General features: G+C 44.6%; 1 protein-coding gene across 2 annotated transcripts; it reads left to right on the top strand.

Annotated features, from left to right (window-relative positions):
* Positions 1–590: 590 nt before the first annotated feature.
* On the top strand, positions 591–15,847 carry LOC130521531 (mothers against decapentaplegic homolog 6-like). 2 transcript variants are annotated; one of them, XM_057025131.1, is made up of 4 exons: positions 591–1,995; positions 3,217–3,270; positions 3,579–3,656; positions 14,876–15,847. In XM_057025131.1, the coding sequence occupies exons 1-4, from the start codon at positions 1,260–1,262 to the stop codon at positions 15,493–15,495; spliced, it is 1,488 nt and encodes a 495-aa protein (XP_056881111.1). In that variant the 5' UTR covers positions 591–1,259; the 3' UTR covers positions 15,496–15,847. The 2 variants fall into 2 exon arrangements, with proteins under 2 accessions (XP_056881111.1, XP_056881112.1); XM_057025132.1 differs by lacking the exon at positions 3,217–3,270 and having other exon boundaries at positions 592–1,995.
* Positions 15,848–20,775: the final 4,928 nt, after the last annotated feature.

Here is a 20,775-nt window from a genome sequence, read left to right as displayed (position 1 = left end):
GGCCTTGATTATTACGTTTAATTTTTGATTTCTTATTTATTCCGAGATGTGTGTGATCACAGTGAACACAGCAGTAGAACAGGATGTTGCGTCTTTAAGAGTTGGGAAACTTGAAACCGTGTTTGCGCAACAATCAGTGCGGCTCCCAGCCGCCAAAGTGTCTAGACTGGCACATGATGGCGGGAATCAACCAATGGCTCCAGAGCTTTCCTCTGGGGCCCCGAGAGAGAGAGAGGGAGAGAGAGAGAGAAAGAGAGAGGGGGAGTCAAGTGAGAAAGAATTATATGCATGAATCTGTCAATTTAGTTTCAAAATAAAGGTAGAATTGCAAGTCCTGATATTAAGAATAATTCTGCATGCTTAAAATCAAGTGGTTAATGGCTTCACTTCTGCAGTTTTCATCTGACGTAGAGCTTGTTTCTTCTTTAAAACCTCGATATTACGTTTTAAGAACCTCTTTTTAAGGTGCCGGATATTGGTTGGTGCCGCAGTAGTAGTCTTATTTTGGAAATCAACACTGCGTATATTCTGCTTGGCTTCACTAAACTGTGTGCACGCAGGGGCGCGTGTGTGCGCGGGGTACTGTGGGTGTTTGTGAGTGCGTATTGGCGCGTGCTCGTGCAAAAAAGACTTACAGGGGAGTGGAGAGTGGAGTAATTCCAGCTCTCTTTAAAACAACTTGTCAGCACGGAATCCGTCCCGGACTTTTACACTGGAGTCCCCGTTCATCTCTGTCTGCAGTGGGATTACAGCCTCCACGGCGGTCACGCTGGGGTTTCACTGCAGGTTTAAATCGGGATCGGGAGACTTTTCACAAGGAAGGAAACTTTAAGCAAACTTTTGGAATTGTATTTTTGATGCTCCTTTTGTTGCTGTAAGCTGATACAGCTTCTTGTGGGGTCTAACTATGCGTTGCGGATTGTGTGCCGGATCTCCAGAGTCTTGGGGAGCTGAACACTTTGTGGGAGGGTTGGCAAAAGTTGGAGCTTAATTGAGTTGCCGACAGAGGGTCACTGGGCAGTGACTGCGTGCAGCCTTCTTCTTCGAGCAGTTCCGAGATGTTTAACGCGGCGCATGACTGAGTAAGCTATTATTTTCTAATGCTGCGGAAGAGCCAGAAAACGGCAACCACCGGCTGCGCATGTTGTGCGCACCGTGCTCCAACTCCGGGTCTTGCGTGACGCGTGTAAATCGATGTGGCATCTCCCGGGACCCGGACGGGACCCACGGGACGCATCCAAAACTGTCAAGGTTGTCGTATGTTCAAGTCGAGACGCTCAGGTCTTGTACGGCGACTCTGGAGAAGCCGTCTGGTCACCGAGAGCGACGGGCGCGATGGAAGCAGACGAGGCGAGGGAGGACGCAAAAGTCACTGTGACAGACACTCAGGAAAGCTCCACAGACACGAGCCGCGGTCGGTGACGCACGCTGACCCGGCTCCGGGACTGACCGGAGACGGTGGAGACCTGACAGAGGGCGCGGAGAGAGAGGAAGAGGAGCAGAGCGAGGATGACCGGGGTGCCATGTGCGCCCCGGAGCACAGAGGCTCTCAGCAGGGACAGGATGGAGACAGTAGGACGGTGACGTGTTGTTTGTTTGGGGAATGGGATCTCAGACCTCGCAGCCCTTATTGTGCCTCGAGAAAAGACGGGGGGGAGCCCTGTCAGTGCGCATCAAGGCACGGGGATCGGGAGGACGAACTCGGGAGCACGGCTCACGCTTTTTTGAAAAGACTCAAAGACGGGAATCTGGAAGCTTTGGCGAGGACTATAGAGACCAAAGGGTCCAGTGAGTGCGTCATGGTGACGAACGCTGAGCTGCGACTCGGTGCCCATCACGTATCCCCGCAGTATCTCTTGTGTAAGATGTACCGCTGGAGCGACCTGCCGTTCTCAGCAAGACTCAAACCGCTGTGCCACTGCCAGAGCTTCGGCTCAGTGGAAAACACAAACGTGTGCTGCAATCCGTATCACTACAGCCGCTTATGTGGGCCAGGTAAGCACTTCAGCACCGGGGGGCGATTAGTGGGAGGGCTGTGGCTGAGCATGGAGTGTCCACACCTTCATACGGGCCCATATGGGTCTCATTTCTGAATTCTTGGGGCCCAAGTCAGTCAGAAGGCCTTTGGGGGAATAAGTGTATCCCATAAAGGTGAAATATCGACTTTTCTTGGACTTTCCGCCTCCAAATGAGAGCTTTAGTTGCACCATTGAAAAAAGCAACAGCATGGATATCCTATAACTATGTTATTTACCTGCAGCTAAAGATGCATTTTGCACCACAGCCAGAGCTTTAGCAAATTGTCTAATGACATAAAAGAGCACACACGTTAAAATATGATCATTTCCCCCAGTAAAGACGCACACTGACAGGCGTGTTAACCGATTACTATATGTTCCTATTATAAACTTTAAAGCGCAGAATGCAGCGCGGAAAACCCCTGCGAACGGCTGTCACCGACACTTCTGTTATTTTACTGCCTGTACTCCTTTTTGAGACTATTTTCTTAACGCCAGTTTATACTGGCGCAAAGCTTTGCTGCTTTCCACATCATCCAGTTAAAGGTTGCGCTCAAGTTGCACTTATGCTCTTTTTTTCTCTGACAAGGAGGTCCTCCTCTTGTTATTTAGGTGAAGGAGTGCCGATAATATACAGTTTGCATAGTCCTGGCGCCAGACTGACTCGCTGGGTATCTGACTGAGGACTCCGGCAATTACTGGCTCCGCTCTTAAAGGGACCGCAGCCGCAAATCCGTGTCCACTTTGGACTGGAGCAAGTATCAGAGCAGCAGCTTTGCTTTACTTACAGCTCGCAAAAGTCATCAGAAGAGTTAAAAGAAACGCCTTCGTCAGGATGTGGAAGATGCAGATGACTAAACACTGATAATTAATATTGCTTTTTTGTAAATTGTATTTGAGCTGAATTATTTAAAGATATTTCAAATATGTCAAGCATTTCTTTGTTTGAAAATACCTAGACATCAAACCCCAATAACAGGATAACTATTAGTTATTTTAAGTAAGATTGCTTTCATTACACTGCATTTTTGGGATACAGGTTCACCTGAAAAGGAGAAAATAACTTTGCAGCACAATGTTTACCAGTTCTACCTGTTGAATATTGACATCACTGTCAACGCTTAAAGTTTCATGCATTAGTTAATCCACCGAACCCAGGCAGCCTTTAACCGGACCCTACTTTCTGTTGCATTTCCAGAATCACCCCCTCCCCCATACACTCTGTCCTGTTCAGATGAACACAAGCCACTGGGTGAGTTTGGAAAAATGTCTACCACCTAACAAAACCAGTAAACGACAGTGTCGTCATGCTCTCATTTTTAGACTGGAAACAAAAACGGTCCCATCTCCAGCTGATAGTGGTGTGGCTCTGATGGCGTGAACAGAGACAAGCTCTGTAGCGAGGCAAACTCTTCTTCCGATAAATCGAAACGCATTTAATTTCGCTCTAATTTAAACGTATGCAGTATGTTTTGTCATACGTTGTCGCCATTGGTTACCACTGTTGCTGAACGACAACCTGAACTCTCTTCGCTGTTTCTGCTTTTTCCTCATGTTTAGACTCAACTCTGCCTTACACTGAAACGGCGCCCCCGCCCCTCCCCAGTGCACCTCACATCGCACCAAGAGAATACACAGGTGAGCTCCTTGCACAACTGTTGCAGAACCGTGTGTGGGAACAGTATTGGAGTGTATGTTGGAGGAAATGAGCGGTGCTTTAAATCAGAAGTTAGGAAGCAACCTGTCGTTTCACCTTTGCATATCCTCTGACCCGCTACCTTAATCTTCCTGTTGATATTTTGTGGTTTTCACCCTATTTGGAAAAACAAAAGTCCCTGAATAGAGCTTCCATTGTCAGTGGTGCACGCAGGTCTCCGCTGGGATTTAGGGGTCTCTTGCTATCTAGATGCCATGGCGGTATAACCTTTCCGTCTCACTCTCTCCCCCTGCACTTTCACCGTAGCAAAATATTTCACTGGGATGAAGCTGCAATAAGATCCCCGTGCATACTCCCAATCCCCTTTGCCTCCACAAGCACCCATCCCCCTCTTTCTTCCCTCAAATCCCTCCATTCCTCTCGGCAATTGAGCAGTGGAAAGAGGCTGGCATTTTGGGGGCGGGGGAGCTCTGTTGAGGCAGAGGTGTAGAGTTTTGTGTGCGTGAGTATATATGCGGAGAGTGGAAACGGAGAGGGGGCTGAACACTGCGTTTGGACAGGAAACAGCCCCCTCTAGATGATGAAACTGGAGCTTTATTTGTTTATGTGCCGGGGTCTGGTGGGGAGATCTTCGCGACATTAGACGACAACCCCCCCACCCCCATCAAACGATGGATTGACTGGTGAGGTGGTGTGAGTGGAATAAATATGCCTTGTAAATCCAGCCCACCCCACCGACCAAAGTTCACAGTTGAAACTTTTTCTGGATGCTTTCTGTGTCCCAGGCTGCACATTGTGAGCACATTAGAAAAGCTGAGATCGTCCCCGCACTTGCCCATCTTTGAGGAGTCTGACCAGAAATGATGCAGCTAAACATTGTAGCATCTCTGTACTCATTTTTGAGTCTCAACACACCTTAAATTTGGATTTCAGCTTGAAAATTGACAATTAACGTACTCAGAATTGTTTAATTACAACATATTCAGCCTCAGCTGTTACACTGTTGATGAGCTGAAAGTGCACGAGTGTTCAGCTTAAGGTTAAAAGCACCTTATTTAATAAGACACTATTTTGAGGTTTGGTTAAAAAGGTGCAAAAATCCTGTTTTTCACATCAAGGCAGCAAGTTTGTTTTTAGTTTTTATCTGTGTTTAATCAGAGCAGCGAGAGACGGCGACTCCTTGTTTTTCTCATGACATTCCAAAATACAGTCGCTTGCTCCCAAGATGTTACAAGATGAGGTGTGCGGAGTGTTTGGGTGTGTTTGTGTGCGTGTGTGTGTGTGCGTGCGTATGTGTGTGTGGTCTCTGATCCCCTGCCCCCACGCCAGAACACTGGAGCCAAGAACTGGAGCACAGGCCAAGAGCGTGAGGAGGAAAGAGAGTCGACTGAACAGACGTAGCCAAGAAATCTGCATGGAGCTTTAGTCACAAAGTTTTGCAGGTTATGAGTCCTTTCTTTGAGTTACAGCTGACACAATAGCAGGGGGATAAACCCAACATGGCGGCCGTATCAAAGAACTTTCTACAGCTTAAAAAAGGCCATTGATGTCTGTTCGATCTGTCAAAAGAGTGAATGGATCTTTTTGTGCAGGTGATCCGTTGACATAAAGCCTGTGATGTTTTATTTAAAACTGAATAAAGAGCTGAACATGCACTTTAGTATCTATAAAAAAATCTGCTTAGAAAGCAGCTATATAACCTAGCTTGAAGAAAAAAAGCTGCAGCAGGGTGTGGCCCATACATACCTTTGCCCTCAGCTCTTTTATCCTTCGATCAGTCGAGGTACCTTTAAAACCACATCCCTGTCTTGAAAAAGGGAAATTCTACTGGAATCTGGAGTCTTATATCTCCTAAGGATCGTTCCTCTGTCAGTGCTTGTGTGTGTGTGTGCTCGCGTGCGTACATGCGTGCCTGTGTGTGACAGGAGGTAGAGAGGGAGGAATTTGTGTCTGACTCGGTGATAAGATCGTCTCAGAGTACTCACATAGGGGTTCTATCGGGACGAAAACGCACACACACAACAAAACATACACACTAATCACGCGATTTGCTACAGGGGGAATCATTGTTCTGCCTTTTATTAACTGTCATTGATGTCAGGCGTTGGCTGCTGTAAAAAGTCATTTGCTTCTGCAGCTTCTGTGAGTAGCACAAATCTCCAAGTGGTGACCTGATGTTCTCCAGGATGAGTGCAGCAGGTCAATATACGCTGGCAAATGCTGCAAAAATAGCAGGAGAAGACCTCACACTCCAGGTCACGAACACAAACCAGTTTGTGATAAAACGAAATGTAATATTCTTCAATTCAGCCAAATGATCTCAACCCAACAGAGCGACTTCTCAGATATCAAACGCGAATCAGAAATTGAAGCGTCACAAACAAGCAGCGGCTGGAGGGAAATGGTAGTACAGGTCTGGCTCTTGTGATCCCCTTAAACGAAAAGGCAAACGTCTGCAATTCGATAACTAAACTATCTACAAGGGAAAATACAGACTGTGTTGTCCCAATGACGAAAGAAACAATTATAGATTTAAGAAAGTGTCAATCGATGTTCATGGTGTGGTTTAATTGTCGATGTAATCACGCCGGGCAGTGACGGAGATCAGGTCTGTTTCTCACCGAGTGAAAAAAACCCATTATTATTTAATTTACTGTCGTGCCTAGTGGGCATTCCTGGTATTGCAGCATACAGCTACGCCAGTGAACCGCAGCACCTGCCAGTATGGTGAAATGCATAATTATATGCATATCTAGAGTCATCTGCCGTTCATACTGGATGAATTAGAAATTATACATTGGAAAATAAAATGTTTGACTATAGATACTAAAGCCGAGACTTTCTTACTTCTTTCCACATCTATGTCCGCTATCAACCGCAGGTTATGTTCTGTGTGTACAAGTATGAACTTGGCATTAACTCTGCTAACTGTTATACTTATTCTAAATATCCATAAACATCCACAAAGAGACAATAGCAAAAAGTAAGTGATGTCCCTGTCAGCTTTTACTACATGTCATCATTATACTTGTCAAACATTTGCCCATCTTGTTGTGATTAGGCGCTGCCTTTGAAACATGTGGAAACAAGTAAAGCAATGATACTTAGTGGACATTAGTATGGCCTGGATGTACTGAAGTAGAATCCTTCTGCCCTCCGTAATCATATTTTGGTGACTTGTTTGCTTAAGCGGAGCAAGGTATCGGCCAAACATCCTGCCTCAAAGCCCTGTCTGCACTCGCTGCAGCATTAACCCCATGAATTGGCCCTTTGACTGATGGGGCACGGCCCAGGAATGTTGGGAAATTGGAAAGGTGAGGGGGAGAAGGGTCTCGGAGTGAAAGAGGTGGGAGGGGGATCTGGGGTTCGGGCTCTGGGGAGTGATACTTGATACATGTTTGAGCGTATCGCCCGCAATACTTAAGAAACGTGGGTCTAAACTGAGATTTCTGGAGAACATTTTTAGGAGTTTAACTAGAGTTTCTCTGTGTTTTTGTCCTGAACGCGCCAGGCTTTCAGGGTCGGTCCATGTGGACATTGCTGGGCATGGTTTAGTAAATGATCTACTGAGGTTTGGGAGAAGAGAGGTCACAAGCGTATTATAGATAACAACTGCTTTTCGGCGAAAGTCTGGAGAGGTGAGAATGAGACAAAGACAAAGTGTAAACACAGATGACGGCGTGTTCAGAGAGATTCTATCCTTAGTCGGGACGGGTCCTCTCAGTGACCTGAACCTCCAGCCTGTTTGCTGGCACGTGTACAACACTTGCTCTTATGCTTGAATGAGAGACATTAGACTATGGAATTCAACATCAAGCACTGGCCCATTAACCATTTGCCATTTCCTCACATATTTTCCGCCACGGCTGTTTTTTTGGGGTTTTTTTTTACTCCAACGAGGCTGCACAGCCTCAGACGCAGCTCAAACAGGGGCCATGTTTATTTATTATCAGGATTTTTGACAAGCTCTTAGCTAAATTGACTTATATGCATATTTGTAAATATCAATATCCACATTTTAATGGATTAGTCGGTGCCAGCTCGTTGTTTTAAGTTGAAGGAACGTTGTGGTCTTGATACATAAAACCTCTGCACTAAATTTAATCAGTAAAACAAAAAGGCATGTTGCTGTGCTCTGGCGCGAGACAGGACTCTGGAAGTGATGTCTTTGTTTGTCCGTCGTCCACTTAGTGACCTTCCTGCATCCCTGTTGAACACAGTTTGTCGTTCTGAGAAAAGCCAACACAATAACAGTCAGATTTTATGTCACGCACAAAAATAAAGCTGTTTTGGTTCTGGCCCGAGAATTCAGTCATTAAAATGCAAGTGAATAATGTGGGGAAAAGTGGTAACTTGAAGAATACCCGGCTGCTTAGACGTTACACTGCTAAATCTAGACAAGATGGCTAAAATGGTTGGGATAGTTACCTTTTCCTGTATTTACAGTGTTTTACACACGTTTTAATCCCTTTCTGACTCTTTTTCTGCCTCCCTTACCCTTCTCCTCACCCGCTTTCTTTGAGTCTATGTTGTCAGGCCATCACAATTTAAAATAAGGTTTAAATTACAGGACTGGCTGTGGCTTTCCGTTGTTCCCTCAGAGTTTTTGCCAACTCGCAATTTGGCTTTTAATGGAATCCTGCCATGCTGCTGAACCTAAAGATTCTTTGCAGATGTCGACAGACTCCGGCGCTCTGAAATGTTGGAAAATGTCGCTTTTGCTCCGAGTCCCAGTTGCAGCACTAAATTAATGGTGTAATAATGCTGTAATGCTTTTTGACGGAAACAGCATTTTTGAGGATTTTTCTGGTGATGTAGCTGTTGATGAGTCAGTTTGTGTGTGTGTGTGTGTGTGTGATGTGTGTGTGACAGCATTTGTCCATGATAATTACTGACACACATCGTTTAATGTTTTTACTTTGAACAGGAAGAAATGTGCTTTGATCTCTGTACATTTTTTGGTAAATTATTTGTAGCTGAATTTTAGGGATCACGTCCACTGGGTTGATTTAGTCCCATATAGATAATTTGGATGCAAACTTGACTATCAAGCATTAAATTCTTAAACATACAGGAGTTCTGCACCTCCACAAATGCAAGATGCTCTATTGGTCCTGAAAGTTTTGCTGAAAGACTCAAAGATCACGATCACTGTGACCTCAGCTCAATGCCAGCAAACACCGCATCTCAGGAACGTTTTGAAGGTCTCAGTTGTCCTCAAGGAGAAACTGTTTAGACTTTGTTGGTCAGCGGTTTAAGGTCACTGTGACTAACTCATTTATAGCCTTCAACTCAACAGTGGATCAACTTTAACTAAACTGGTTGTTGGATTTGGGCTGCAAGAAACCATTAAAGGCCAATTCTCAGAGAATACTGAGGATATGCTGGAGACATTTTCACATTTCCCACTTGTTAAGTAGTGGGACAAAGTTCCATATTTAAGCTGGAGACACATGTGAAACTGTCCCTTTAACCATTGTCTTTCTATACTACTTCACTGATTTCAATGGGGTTGACCTGAAGGTGAGCATAACCAATCGCAGTACAGACTATTTAAAGCCTGGCAGAGACATGATCTATAGAACAGTTTCATTGGAAAGCTGCACTAATCTGAATTTAGTCATACCGGCCCATCAAACGCCTGTCTGCCAAGTGACTGAAGTTGCCGCTTGTCATCAGACTGCATTTCATCTTTCACAAGCAGCTTTTTTAGCCTTCCATATGCAAATGATCATTCCCAGCTGGACTGGGTAGTTCCTTTCTCCATAGAAGCTCTGATAAACCAAATAATAATGGGACTGATTAGTACCAGACCTGTTACTGTTGCTAACGTCTGTACTGTGACGTATGCAGAGTGAATGACAACAGTTGCACCAGCTACCGTATGTACGCCACATGATGTCACAGCAGGTGTGTGGAGTTTCATCCATCCATTTTTGTTATTCAGGGTCTCAGGGGATGGGGCGGGAATACACACTGGGTAGGTCACCAGTCAATCACATGACACACAAACCATTCACTAATGTGCATGTTTTTGGACTGTGGGAGGAAACTGAGGGGTTTGGAGAAAACCCACGCAGGCACGGGGAGAACATAAATTAACCTCCACACAGTGAGACTTGAACTGGACTTGAAGAGTCTTTCTATGAGGTGACTGTGCCAACCAGCGTACAAAATTCAGTGAGGGCCACTGACGACCATGTGAGGCTCAAAGAGACTTGTCGACTTGACCCCTGTGACTGACTGGACGGGGGGAGGAAGTGTTGAGGAAGAGGGCCTGTCCAGGAATGTGTTGGGAGGGGAGGCTTGTCAACTGCAGAGCTCCGCTTCTCTCTCCCTGCTTCTGTCTCTGTCCAGATTAAAGTCATCCCGACTTATGGGTCCTTTTAGAACCCAAGGCACATTTGACTGTTACTGTACCTGTTCATCATATCTGGAGCATACATCCATGGTGATCATCAATATATGGACAGAATTCAGGGTCGGCGTTTGCATGTAAGAGGTAAAGATCAGGAGCACAAAACTCACTTATCCAGAAGTGTCAGCGGATCAGCTTATCGGCTGCCTCTAAAGACATTTCCAGCTCCCCCTTTGATGTGACTGTCTTCCCCGATCTCATTCACAATACAAAAACGTATGAATGAACGTGATTACGTCAGACACAACAGGAATGCCACGCATTTGTCTGAACCAAACAGTGTTTGGCATCGTTGGAGACACGCTGGAGATTTCATACACAGAACAATCAATCACTTCATTCGGAAATTGCTGTGACACCTCACAAAGAATACAGGCGTGACTTAAACTCCAGCACCACCCGCCTCTCGTTTAGCTGCTCACATTGAAAAAAGCAAGCAGACACAACCAGGATATATGGATATCAAGGCTATAAAATGGTTGTGCCATTAAACTCCATATCTCTTTCTATTCTCCAGCACTGGTTATTTTGTTAAAATGTTTTACATATTTGATACAAAGGGTGATTGAGTGCATCACCGGTTTGAGTTCTATGGCGTAAATGTTTCCTACAAATATCGTCTTTGTGTAGAAAGAAGCGCCGCAGACTTGGTGTCTTGGTTGCAACAAAGTCTGTCTTGGATTCGGTGATTGATACAGAATCCGAGACATTCCTTACATTTTCTTGCACTTTAAAGGAGAAATACAGGAAACTGTTGACTTTCCCTCTTCCTCCCGGAGATCACCTCTATACACGATTCTTTGCCCGGAAGAAGGACGGCGTTTTCCCTGTGACGTAGATGCCCTGCAAGCACAGAAAATGTTGCTGAGACTCTGGCTAAAATAATGGAGGGAGTTGTTTTTATATGCCGCTTTACAGGGACAGATGTCTTTGTAGAAGGGTATCACAATACCTCTGTTACAGCGTATACGTGTGTGTGTGTGTGTGTGTGTGTGTGTGTGTGTGTGTGTGGGTGGGTGTGTGTGTGTGTGTGTGTGTGTGGTGTGTGTGTGTGTGGTGTGTGTGTGTGTGTGTGTGTGGTGTGTGTGTGTGTGTGTTTTCCACTGTAAAGCCCGTGTCTGGCGATAACGCAGTCCTCTGATGGTGGAGATAGTCGAGACGCCAGCTTAAATGTGGCTTGCTGGATTGAAGTTGCCCTGTAATGATAGTTGTCTCAAACAACCCAGACCCTACCATTTGCAGACAGGGGGTGTTTTGTTTGTCTTTCCATTATTTATTCTTATTTCTCCTATTTCAAAAAATGCTGCAAAGGACTTCAGGAAATTGAATCATAAACGCAAATTCAAGGCAATCGATGGTGGTCAGGATGGCCAGTGGATGAATTCTATCGTCTGTCCTGCATTCACTCCTCCTCCCTCTTCCCAATCCAACCACTTATTTCAGCGCAGTGGAAGAGTCTAATAACTGGAGGGGAATCTAATCCTTGGCACTGGATGAAAGACAAGGGTCTCCCTCTCCCCCTCTCTTTCTCACAGTCTCTTTCTCTCTCTTCAGTTTTCCATGGATGCTGGTTATGCTTGGCAGGTTTTCTTCACCTCACTCTTTCTCTCCCTCATTTCCCTGCTCCCTCAATCAGTCTTTCTATTGTTTTTATTGTTCTATTTCCTCTTTTGGCTCCTGACTTCTTTTAAGTGCAGGTTAAGGTGAGCTAAGGAAAGGTTTCTGGGAGGTTTCAGAGAATTGGAAGAGAACATTTATTCCATTTTGCATGATGACATAAAATGTTGTAGCCACTAGCATAGCTCAGTGCCAGGCTCTGCCATAGAAGCATCCATACCCCTGGGTTCACATAAAGGTACATTTTAAGACTCAATTGGTTGAATTTCTATTTCAGATAGAAATGACATTCAAGCCTACTTGTCCCGGGTAGAAAAGATACAGGTAGAAAAATTATCTTGCACATTATAGTGCCCATGAAGGGGGTCCCAGGTTAATATTGAAACAAATATCTCTTCGGTGCTTTCTGAGATTTTAAATAATAGTAGTTCTGCACATCATATGGTAAATAAAGTATTTTTTAAAAATTAGAAACAAATTAAATAACATTAGAAGTGTTGAAAAAACATTGAATATTCGAGCTGCACTTTGATTACTACTGTTTTTTATTAGCCCAAACACAAAACTACAAAGCCCTTATTAATCTAATTTACTTAATCAAATTTTTTTCCCATTTGAGCATGTTTGCTCAGGGCTGACATTTCGGATGAGTGTGGCGTTAAGAGACTTCGAAATGAAACGGCTACTTATCTAATTGGTAAACAGAATCTTTAAATGGTGGCTGACTAAAATGCTTGCAAGATGCGGTAATTGCTGCCAGCCCTCACGTACAGACGCAGACACGCACATTTACAAAGCCGCGCGCTAAAACGCAGCTCTTTGACTTCCTTCTCTCAAACATAAACACGCTGATAACCTCCAGCTTGAACCCGTCTTTAAAAATTCCATTGAAGAATTTGGCCCCACCCCCTCCCCCTCCCTGCTCCATCCTAAGTCTTCCTTGCAGCAACACAAACTCATACCTTTAGCTGGATGATAGCCAGACCAGGCAGGATGACACCGAGGACGGTGCCAGAAACATTAAACATGACATGCCGTACCACTCACGCTGTCAAAACACTGCTGGAAATTGTGATGGAATGTTCCTACAACTAGTTTTAGTCACTTTTCTGGAGACTGTAAATGTCTAACATGAAAAAAAAGCATTTGCACCACTCAGAGCTGCAAAAAAAAGACGTGCCTGCCACACATTAACAGGTAAATGAGTCCCGAAGAAGCCAGAAAATCTCATTGTTTTATATCTGCTACTTTAGTTTTTATACTATACTTGCATGTTCTCTGAATGCCTGGTCCAAATCCATGCAAATGAGGTTAATTTGAGACGCCCTCAGTGTGAGTGAGTGAATGGTCTGGCGGTCTGCCTGTTTCCCACCTGGTTACCACTGGGGTTGTCTCCAGTACCCTCATAGCAGTTTCTAGATGAATAAATGAAACAAGAGCTGGTTTCCACATTGGACCGGGATGGACAACATCTTTTAATCATGAGAATACTGCTGCCTTCTTTTTCCTTCTTTGATAGAGCGGGTTTTAAGTACAAGTCCCAACTATTTTACTGGGTTGTTTTAGTGTACCTCAAGTTAGTTTGTAACTTAGAGTTTGGTTTATTGCTCTTACCGCAACACTAGATGAGGGTGACGATACTGTTAACGAGATAAACGGGATACAAATTCAAAACATCTCCATGGCCACCAAAAAGTCTGCAAAAAGTGCATAAAAGGTAGCATTAACAAAACAAACATGCTCGTGTCAAGTCCAGTCGCAGTTAAAGGCTCCACTCTGGTATTTGTTAACACGATGGAAGATAACGGGAACCAAAAAGAGGCACATTACGACAGTAAACTGCAACGTTTGTTCGATGTGCTCCTCCCAAAAATCAGCAGCATTTCATCTGTTTGTTTAACTGATGGAAAGCTGCCCTACTATTGCGTCTTATAATATTAAATGCACAATTTTCCCAAAACTTGGAAGTCCCAGTTTGTTTTAAGTCTTGGGAATTAATTTGATCAAGAGCTCATAAAGACTCCCCGTGTATCCCCAGACATGTTTGTGATGCCTTATTACAGGGAAGAGCATGACTTGTAAAACTACATGTGTGTGTGCTTATGTGCATGTGTGAGTGTGTGTGTGTGTGTGTGTGTGTGTGTGTGTGAGAGAGAGAGAGAGACCCTGTTAGTTGTGCAGCCTACTCTCTTATTGAAGAGCTGTAAAAACTCCAGAGCGCAGGAGTTGCCAGCTTGGAATTCACTAATGACACACGTGGGCCTCAGATGAGAAGTGCAATTTTGTGTTTGTTAGAGTGTGTGTATGTGCGTGCGTGTGTGTTTGTGTGTGTTATAGTCACACTCTTTGGATCAGAAAGCCTAATTTGTGTGTGTACATGTGCTTGTTTGAGGCCCTATCTCATCATTTAGCGCATTTGTGCGTGTGTGTGCGTGTGTGTGTGTGTGTGTGTGTGAACTTGTGGTTCGGAACACGCTCACCCACACGCACGTCTCCTCCTTCTCATTCCAGCGCTTCGTACTACTGCCCCCTCGCCTTGAAATGAAAATGGCTGCTGTGCAAACACAACGCACCTAGCCTAATTTCGCTGATGGTTTCACGCAAAAACAACTTGTTAATGGGAGAAGGGCCGCAGTCGTCCTGGCCCCTGGTGGATGAAGAGGGGGTGCAAGCTGGAATATGAAAGGAATGGGGCCACAGGCTCATGGGTCTTTAAATCCTGTGTGTCAATGGAGTCTCTGGAGCAAAATAATGGCATCACTCTGTGTGGGAGTTAATGTGAGCTGATAGCATGAGGGCTGGGGGGGTCAAGGGTTCACGAGCTCGCGCTAGGTTGACAGAGAGCTGAATGCTTTCCACCCTCCCCCTCCCCTCTGCTCTCTAACTCCTCTGTAACTCCAGACCTGAAGGAGGGTCGTGGACAGAAGATGTTGAGGGATGTCAGAGGAGGAGATCCTCTGCTCAGCATTGCCTGTTGGGGCCAAATTTGATGAAGCCGTTCAGATTTTTCAAAAGGAACAGATCCACTTTAATTTGGAATTATCATTTTCATTTATGCCAATGTGAACAAAGGGTAAAATGTGACATATTTGTCCCTCTTTCAGGTTGAATTTCTGTCAAAAATAGAGAGATATTTAACCTTACTGTCCTCCCTCCCCCCTGCAGACACTGGTACCTCCCTCGACTCCTCCGCTTCCAGTGGTCATCGCTCTCATTGGTGCAGTGTTGCCTACTGGGAGCAGCGCACACGCGTGGGTCGACTGTATCCAGCCTTCGAGCCTTCGCTCAACATTTTCTACGACCTACCTCAAGGCACGGGCCTCTGTCTCAGCCAGCTCCACGCCAATGCCTACCACACGCGCCGCGGCAGCCCGGGAGGCCACGGACAGCACAGCCACGGCAGTGGAGGGAACAGCAGCAGCAGCGTGCAACAAATACGCAGTAAAATCGGCTACGGCATCATGCTGAGCAGGGAGCCGGACGGCGTGTGGGTGTACAATCGCAGCCAGCACCCAGTGTTTGTCCACTCGCCCACTCTGGACCCGCCCAGCGCCCGAGGGCTGAGCGTGAAGAGAGTGATGCCTGGCTTCTCTCTCAAAGTGTTTGACTACGAGCACTCCAGCTGGATGGCAGAGCATGGCGTGAAACCTGAGAGCCAGGAGGGGCCCTGGGACCCCCACAGCGTTCGCATCAGTTTTGCTAAAGGATGGGGTCCCTGCTACTCCAGACAGTTCATCACTTCCTGTCCGTGTTGGCTGGAAGTGCTGCTCAATAACCACAGATAGCACACAGACTCTCCCAGGCTGACACCCACCTTCCTGACCCAGTATCCTTATTGTTATCTACCTAGATTTAATATAAATTTATATATATTAAAGTATATTGTACATGTAAATACTTAAGTCATTTTTACAATGCAATTATTTATGTATAGTGTAATGTGTATATTGATAAAACAAAAAAGGAACAAGAATATGCACTTTTGATTCTATATAAGCGTTACAGTTTCTCCATGCCGTTATGCTAAATGTAAACTGTAATAATAGGACAAACCTGGTTTCTGTCTCATGATTTAACATTTCCATTTAAAAGTATGCCATACACACATTGTCAATAAAGTAAAATATTTGTATTAAATCCGCTGCATGGATTGTCATATCTGCAATGGGATGCATTTATCAGGGTGTTTCTGAGGGGGTGTCTGTCGAGTCTAACTGATGTCAAGTCAGTGAAATGGTGCTTGAGTCACAGAACCTGTTCAGATGTAGATGTAAACCAATCTCCAGCACAGTAATCGCACCCCCCCCCCCCCCATTAATGGCTCAAAACAAGGAAAAACCCTCAGTTATCATTAAGTCTCATGTATTGTTCAAATGATGACCCTGCATTGTGCATGACACTTCCATGATATTCATCCTACTTACTGATAAAAAAATGTCAATAAGGTGATTTAAACCAGGCCAACTGGGTGTAAATCTAGTTCTTTACTGCCCGACTGCAACCACAAAGCCAGTAAATGAATGAAAGCAGTCGCCGGCTATTAAAAAGCTCCTCAAGAGTGCGCTCGTATAGTACGGCCTTTCCTGGTGTTAAAATGGATCAGTGGCGATGGAAAACAGTGCTGGCGTGGCTGCAGCAGTGGTAAAATAAAGCGCATAAGTGAGAGATTACACAACTAACCTCAGCAGGGCCTTGCGAGGAGAAAGTTCTGTGTTTACGGAATAATGACATCCTGTCGGACTCTTTCAACAACACCGTTTTAATGGGAAGATAAATTGGAGGGAAAAGAGCACAATATTGACCAAAAAAGCTCGACTATGCCGTTGCGTTGACGCTCAAGGCAGCGGTGTTTTTGACGTGACCCTGAACTTCTGCAGGCGGCCGGTAAAGTCCTGCAATTAAGTTTACCCGTAAAACTAAAGAGGGGTTTGATTATAAACTCCCCAAGAAAGAAAGGACGGAACCCAGATTTGGAATCGTCAACCCCGGTCATTTAAGCTACGTGCAGCCGGAGCTAAAATGGATGAAGCTGCAGTGAGCAAAGACATGAGAAGCAAAAGGGCTGAGACTTTGTGCTCCCGTCTATAAGTACAAACAAAAATCTGTGGTCATTCCCATCCAAGCCCTGAAAATTCCTATGTATATTTCAGTCATGTCTCCTCTCTGCTTTTCCAGGCAAAGTGTGGGATTTGTGGTTGGCATACAATGGAGGGATTCAGAGGAACAATCCGGGTGGGAGAGTTGCTGCTGGCAGAAGGAGTCCCAAAAACTGTGTTTCTTTTCCATCTCTTTTTTTGGTTTCCCCGTATAAAAACACGCCTGCTCTGTCTTTTTGTCTTAAATTGTTTTCTTTTGCTGGAATCCAAAGTCGTGGAGACAATGAAAAAGGATCCCGGGAGGCGAGCGGCAGAGGCGGCTCTCATCTTCCTCCCTGACCTCGCGCTGAACTGACGCCGATGTTAGTTCTACCTCCGGCTCCCGAGCTGCTGCCCCTTCGCTTTAAGGTGATCTCTGTCCAGATTATGAGCTAAAAATCATGTTAATGAGAACACCCTGGGCCATTAATTGAAGATATTTTCTGCTTAAACATAAAAAATGAGTGTTTGAACCGTTGAAAGTGGAAAACCAGAGTTCCTACATTCCTGCAGTGACTTTGATGAAGGTTTAAGTCTGTTGTACCTGGAGAAACCTACAGTTGCCATGGTAATGCCATGGTAATCTTCGCTGCAGTTATCATTTGGGAAAGAAAGAATGAAATTCTCTGAAAACTTCAGCAACGGATTTCTCTTTTGGTGTTTGGTGTTTTGTGTGGGAGTCACAGATGGCATCGCTATTAAATGTCCATCTCTGAAAGCAGCCAGTCAACAATGAGGCTTAAATCCTAAAAGGACTTTGTAAATCCTGCGTGCTATTGCTCACAGCATCTGATGACAGAACAACGCTTAATGGAAGCCGATCTGATGACAGGGCTTTATGAAAGTTTTGGCTCCTGGCAAACCACGTTAGCTAATGGGCATTTGCATGGATAACTGCGCTGGCTAGCTGTCAGGAATGCTGAGGATTACCTGCCTGGTTTCATTTAAGAGGTCTGTGATGAGAGCCACTTTCTCCTGCTGTACATAACGGAAGCCAAAATATCTGAAACGTTGCCATCTTCAGCTGGTGATGTCATTCGCTGTGTGTGGACTCGTCGCTTAGACGTGGAGTGGTTGCCAATGGTGCTATTCGAAATGAGCGCGTGTCTTGAAACATTGAGAGTTTTTAGGGAAAGACGACAGTCGAAGAACCTGGAGCACATTGGGGTCTTAGGAATTGTTCATTAGCTACTAAAGCCAATTTTAATTCAAACAGCACGTCTGCAAAAGCTCACAGGTCACAAAATGACTCAATACTTTTTTCCCGCTGAAATTTAATTAACTTAAAATGTGTAAATAGCTATTGTGTTTAGAAACTGTTAAGGAGTCAGAAGATGATGAGTGGACCGTCAGCGGAGCAGACGCCATCGTCTGAGCGACCGACCGACCGTCCGACCGACCGACCGCAGGCCACCTGTAACCCAGTAACCCAGGATAGTAGTTTGCTGTGTGCCAGTGTGATACAGGTGCAAAAACACCGGAAAATTCCTGAATCTCCATGTTATTTATGTATTAATGGGACTGGATGCTGCAGGAGAAACTGTGCTTACCATTAAAGTGATTTCAATAGCAATTCAATTTCAGAAGCTTATATGCTAATATTGATTATCAAACTGTTTAAAACCATAAGTCAGTGACTGTAAGCAGAACTGCATCCTGAATCACGCTCATAATGAGCTCCTCTCACTGACTCAAAGGCCCAAATTCAAAAACAACACTTCTTAGATTACTTTTTATTTTGGTGGACCCTGTAAAGTTTCTCATCCGCATTGTCAGTTTCTTTTCTTTTCTTCTTAAATTCTCAGTGTGAAATCCTTGCTTCACACTCACTGGTGTCGCTGGGAATGAATCAATACCAATCGGAGCTGTGGTTGAATTAGCAACATCAGCTACTTCCTGTCTCCACCAAGCCGAGCACAAACGTGCAGATCTAAGGCGTTTGGCGGATAACCGAGGTGCTGTTTATTTTCCAGTCTGTCTTTGTTTTGTTACTTTAAGCACCATGTCTGTCAGCCGTTGTGTAATTATATGGAGACAGAGACCGGGGGGGGGGGGGGTAGAGACAGCCTCCTCTTTCAGCTGCTGTGAGCCGCGACCAGTACCGCCTGAAGCTGCTTGCCTCTTGAAAAGCAGCCAAGAGACTCTTGGGCCCACATTTAACCCCTTAGATCTTCCGAAGACGACATTGTCAGAAGAGTTCTGGTCACCAGGCGGAGACAATCCAGGAAAAGCTCTCAAAAACTGACTAATCCCTCAAAAATGTAGCCTCTGCTTTTATGATTCGGGTTAATGTTTCAACATGGGACACTTTGGTTCCATTTTTGTCCAATTCTCTCCAACTTGGACCAGTAATCATCCACTAGAGCGGCTGATTACGTTTGATCTCTTTCCACATCTTCAGTGATGTAAAAGTGTCTAAAACTGGTATTTGTGGCAAAGGTCAGAATGTCAGGTTCAAAGAAAACTGGATGTAACTTCACAAATGTCTGAAGGCCCCCAAATCATCAACATAAAGAATATTATTACAAAATCCTTTTGAGCAAATCAAGGAATCTTTCAGTTTTCTGGTTTGTTTCGACTGAGGATTTAGACATTCAGGCTTTGTTGAGATATTCAGAAAACACTTAAAATTTGACTTTTAAAGTTTTTTCTGAATATCTCATCATTGCCTGAGACAGTTACCATGGGAACAGTTACCGTGGTAACTGTCTGGCACTGTGCCTGAAGTGAAAGGCCTGAAGCAGCTGAAAATGCCACATCGCAGTCTAATCATTCAATACATTGTTAGACCTTAATTGGAGATAAGGGCAGATTTTAACCTTAAGTCTAATGTTGAGGTTTCATGATCTGCTTTAAATCTGGTAACAGATAAATAATAACAATAATAAAAGTATCACCGCAGGATTGACAGGCAGGTTTTTGTTCCCTGCAGTTATAGGTAAAATGTGTAAATGTATACGTTCAGTATTACAGCCACAGTGGATTTCTGGTTAATGTCTGGTTATTCTGGCCAAGAGCCACACCAGAAGATGTTTTTATTTTCAAAGGAAATTGGAAGTAACTTCACAAATGTCTGAAGGCTGCTAAATCACTGCTTCCAATTTGTAATCGCAGACAGATTGTTGCCTTTAAAAGAATCTTTTAATATTTGCATCTACCACAAAAACAAGGAGGCGAAAACATCCAATCTAAGAGTCGACTTTTCTTCTTTCGTACGTCTAAATGTTCCATAATGCGGTGCAGGAAATGCTGTCACTCCTAACTGCTTTCCAAACTTCCAAAATGAGGTTTTAGTCTGGCAGATGCCAGTGTGGTGGATTCCAGAAGGGTACTGACCCTGCTCAGGTTTCCTCTGGCTAGAAGAGGCTTCAGGAGTCTCCACCCTCGGTGCACTTCACCGGTTCAAATGGAGATGATCTTTTCTCTGTCGTTTTGTATAGTTTTCACAGATTTTTCAAATCTTTTCTGGACTTTTGGGTGATTTTGTGGGTGAGACTGTAATGAGCATAACCCAGAGGAAAAGGGCAATACGAAGGTGTCCCCTGTTGTTGTCATGCAGTTTTCTTTTATGGCTGTTGTTGAGTAGTTGAACAGCGGCGCAAATTAAAACCTGCAGTTTGTGTCCACATTGTATCCCATAATGCATTGGGAAATGTAGTGTACAACCGAACCCCCCTAACCAAGCGATATACCATCATCCTTTGCGAGACATTATTTAAGCTGAGTTTTAGTCTATCAGTGAAGTCACCCAGTAGTGGTTTAGGACTGGTGTATGTCTTTAGCATGTTAGCATGCTAGCACTTACCACACTCTCCCGACACACTCAGCCAACCGAGCACGCTTGTTCAGCACCTTTGACAGATTTTTGAATTCAGAAAACTAAAAGCACTTTCAAGTCTCCCAACTACTGAAAAAGTTGAACCTGACTCT

This window comes from Takifugu flavidus, chromosome 2 (assembly GCF_003711565.1).
Source record: "Takifugu flavidus isolate HTHZ2018 chromosome 2, ASM371156v2, whole genome shotgun sequence".
NCBI lineage: Eukaryota > Metazoa > Chordata > Actinopteri > Tetraodontiformes > Tetraodontidae > Takifugu > Takifugu flavidus.
This window is presented reverse-complemented; position numbering and strand designations above follow the sequence as displayed.

What these genes read in the sequence shown, in the direction of transcription:
- LOC130521531 (XM_057025131.1), top strand. Translation starts at nt 1,260, where the DNA reads ATGTTCAAGTCGAGACGCTCAGGTCTTGTACGGCGACTCTGGAGAAGC. An exon ending in CAGCCGCTTATGTGGGCCAG is followed by an intron (nt 1,996 to 3,216) that starts GTAAGCACTTCA and finishes TTGCATTTCCAG; the next exon opens with AATCACCCCCTCCCCCATAC. An exon ending in CGCACCAAGAGAATACACAG is followed by an intron (nt 3,657 to 14,875) that starts GTGAGCTCCTTG and finishes TCCCCCCTGCAG; the next exon opens with ACACTGGTACCTCCCTCGAC.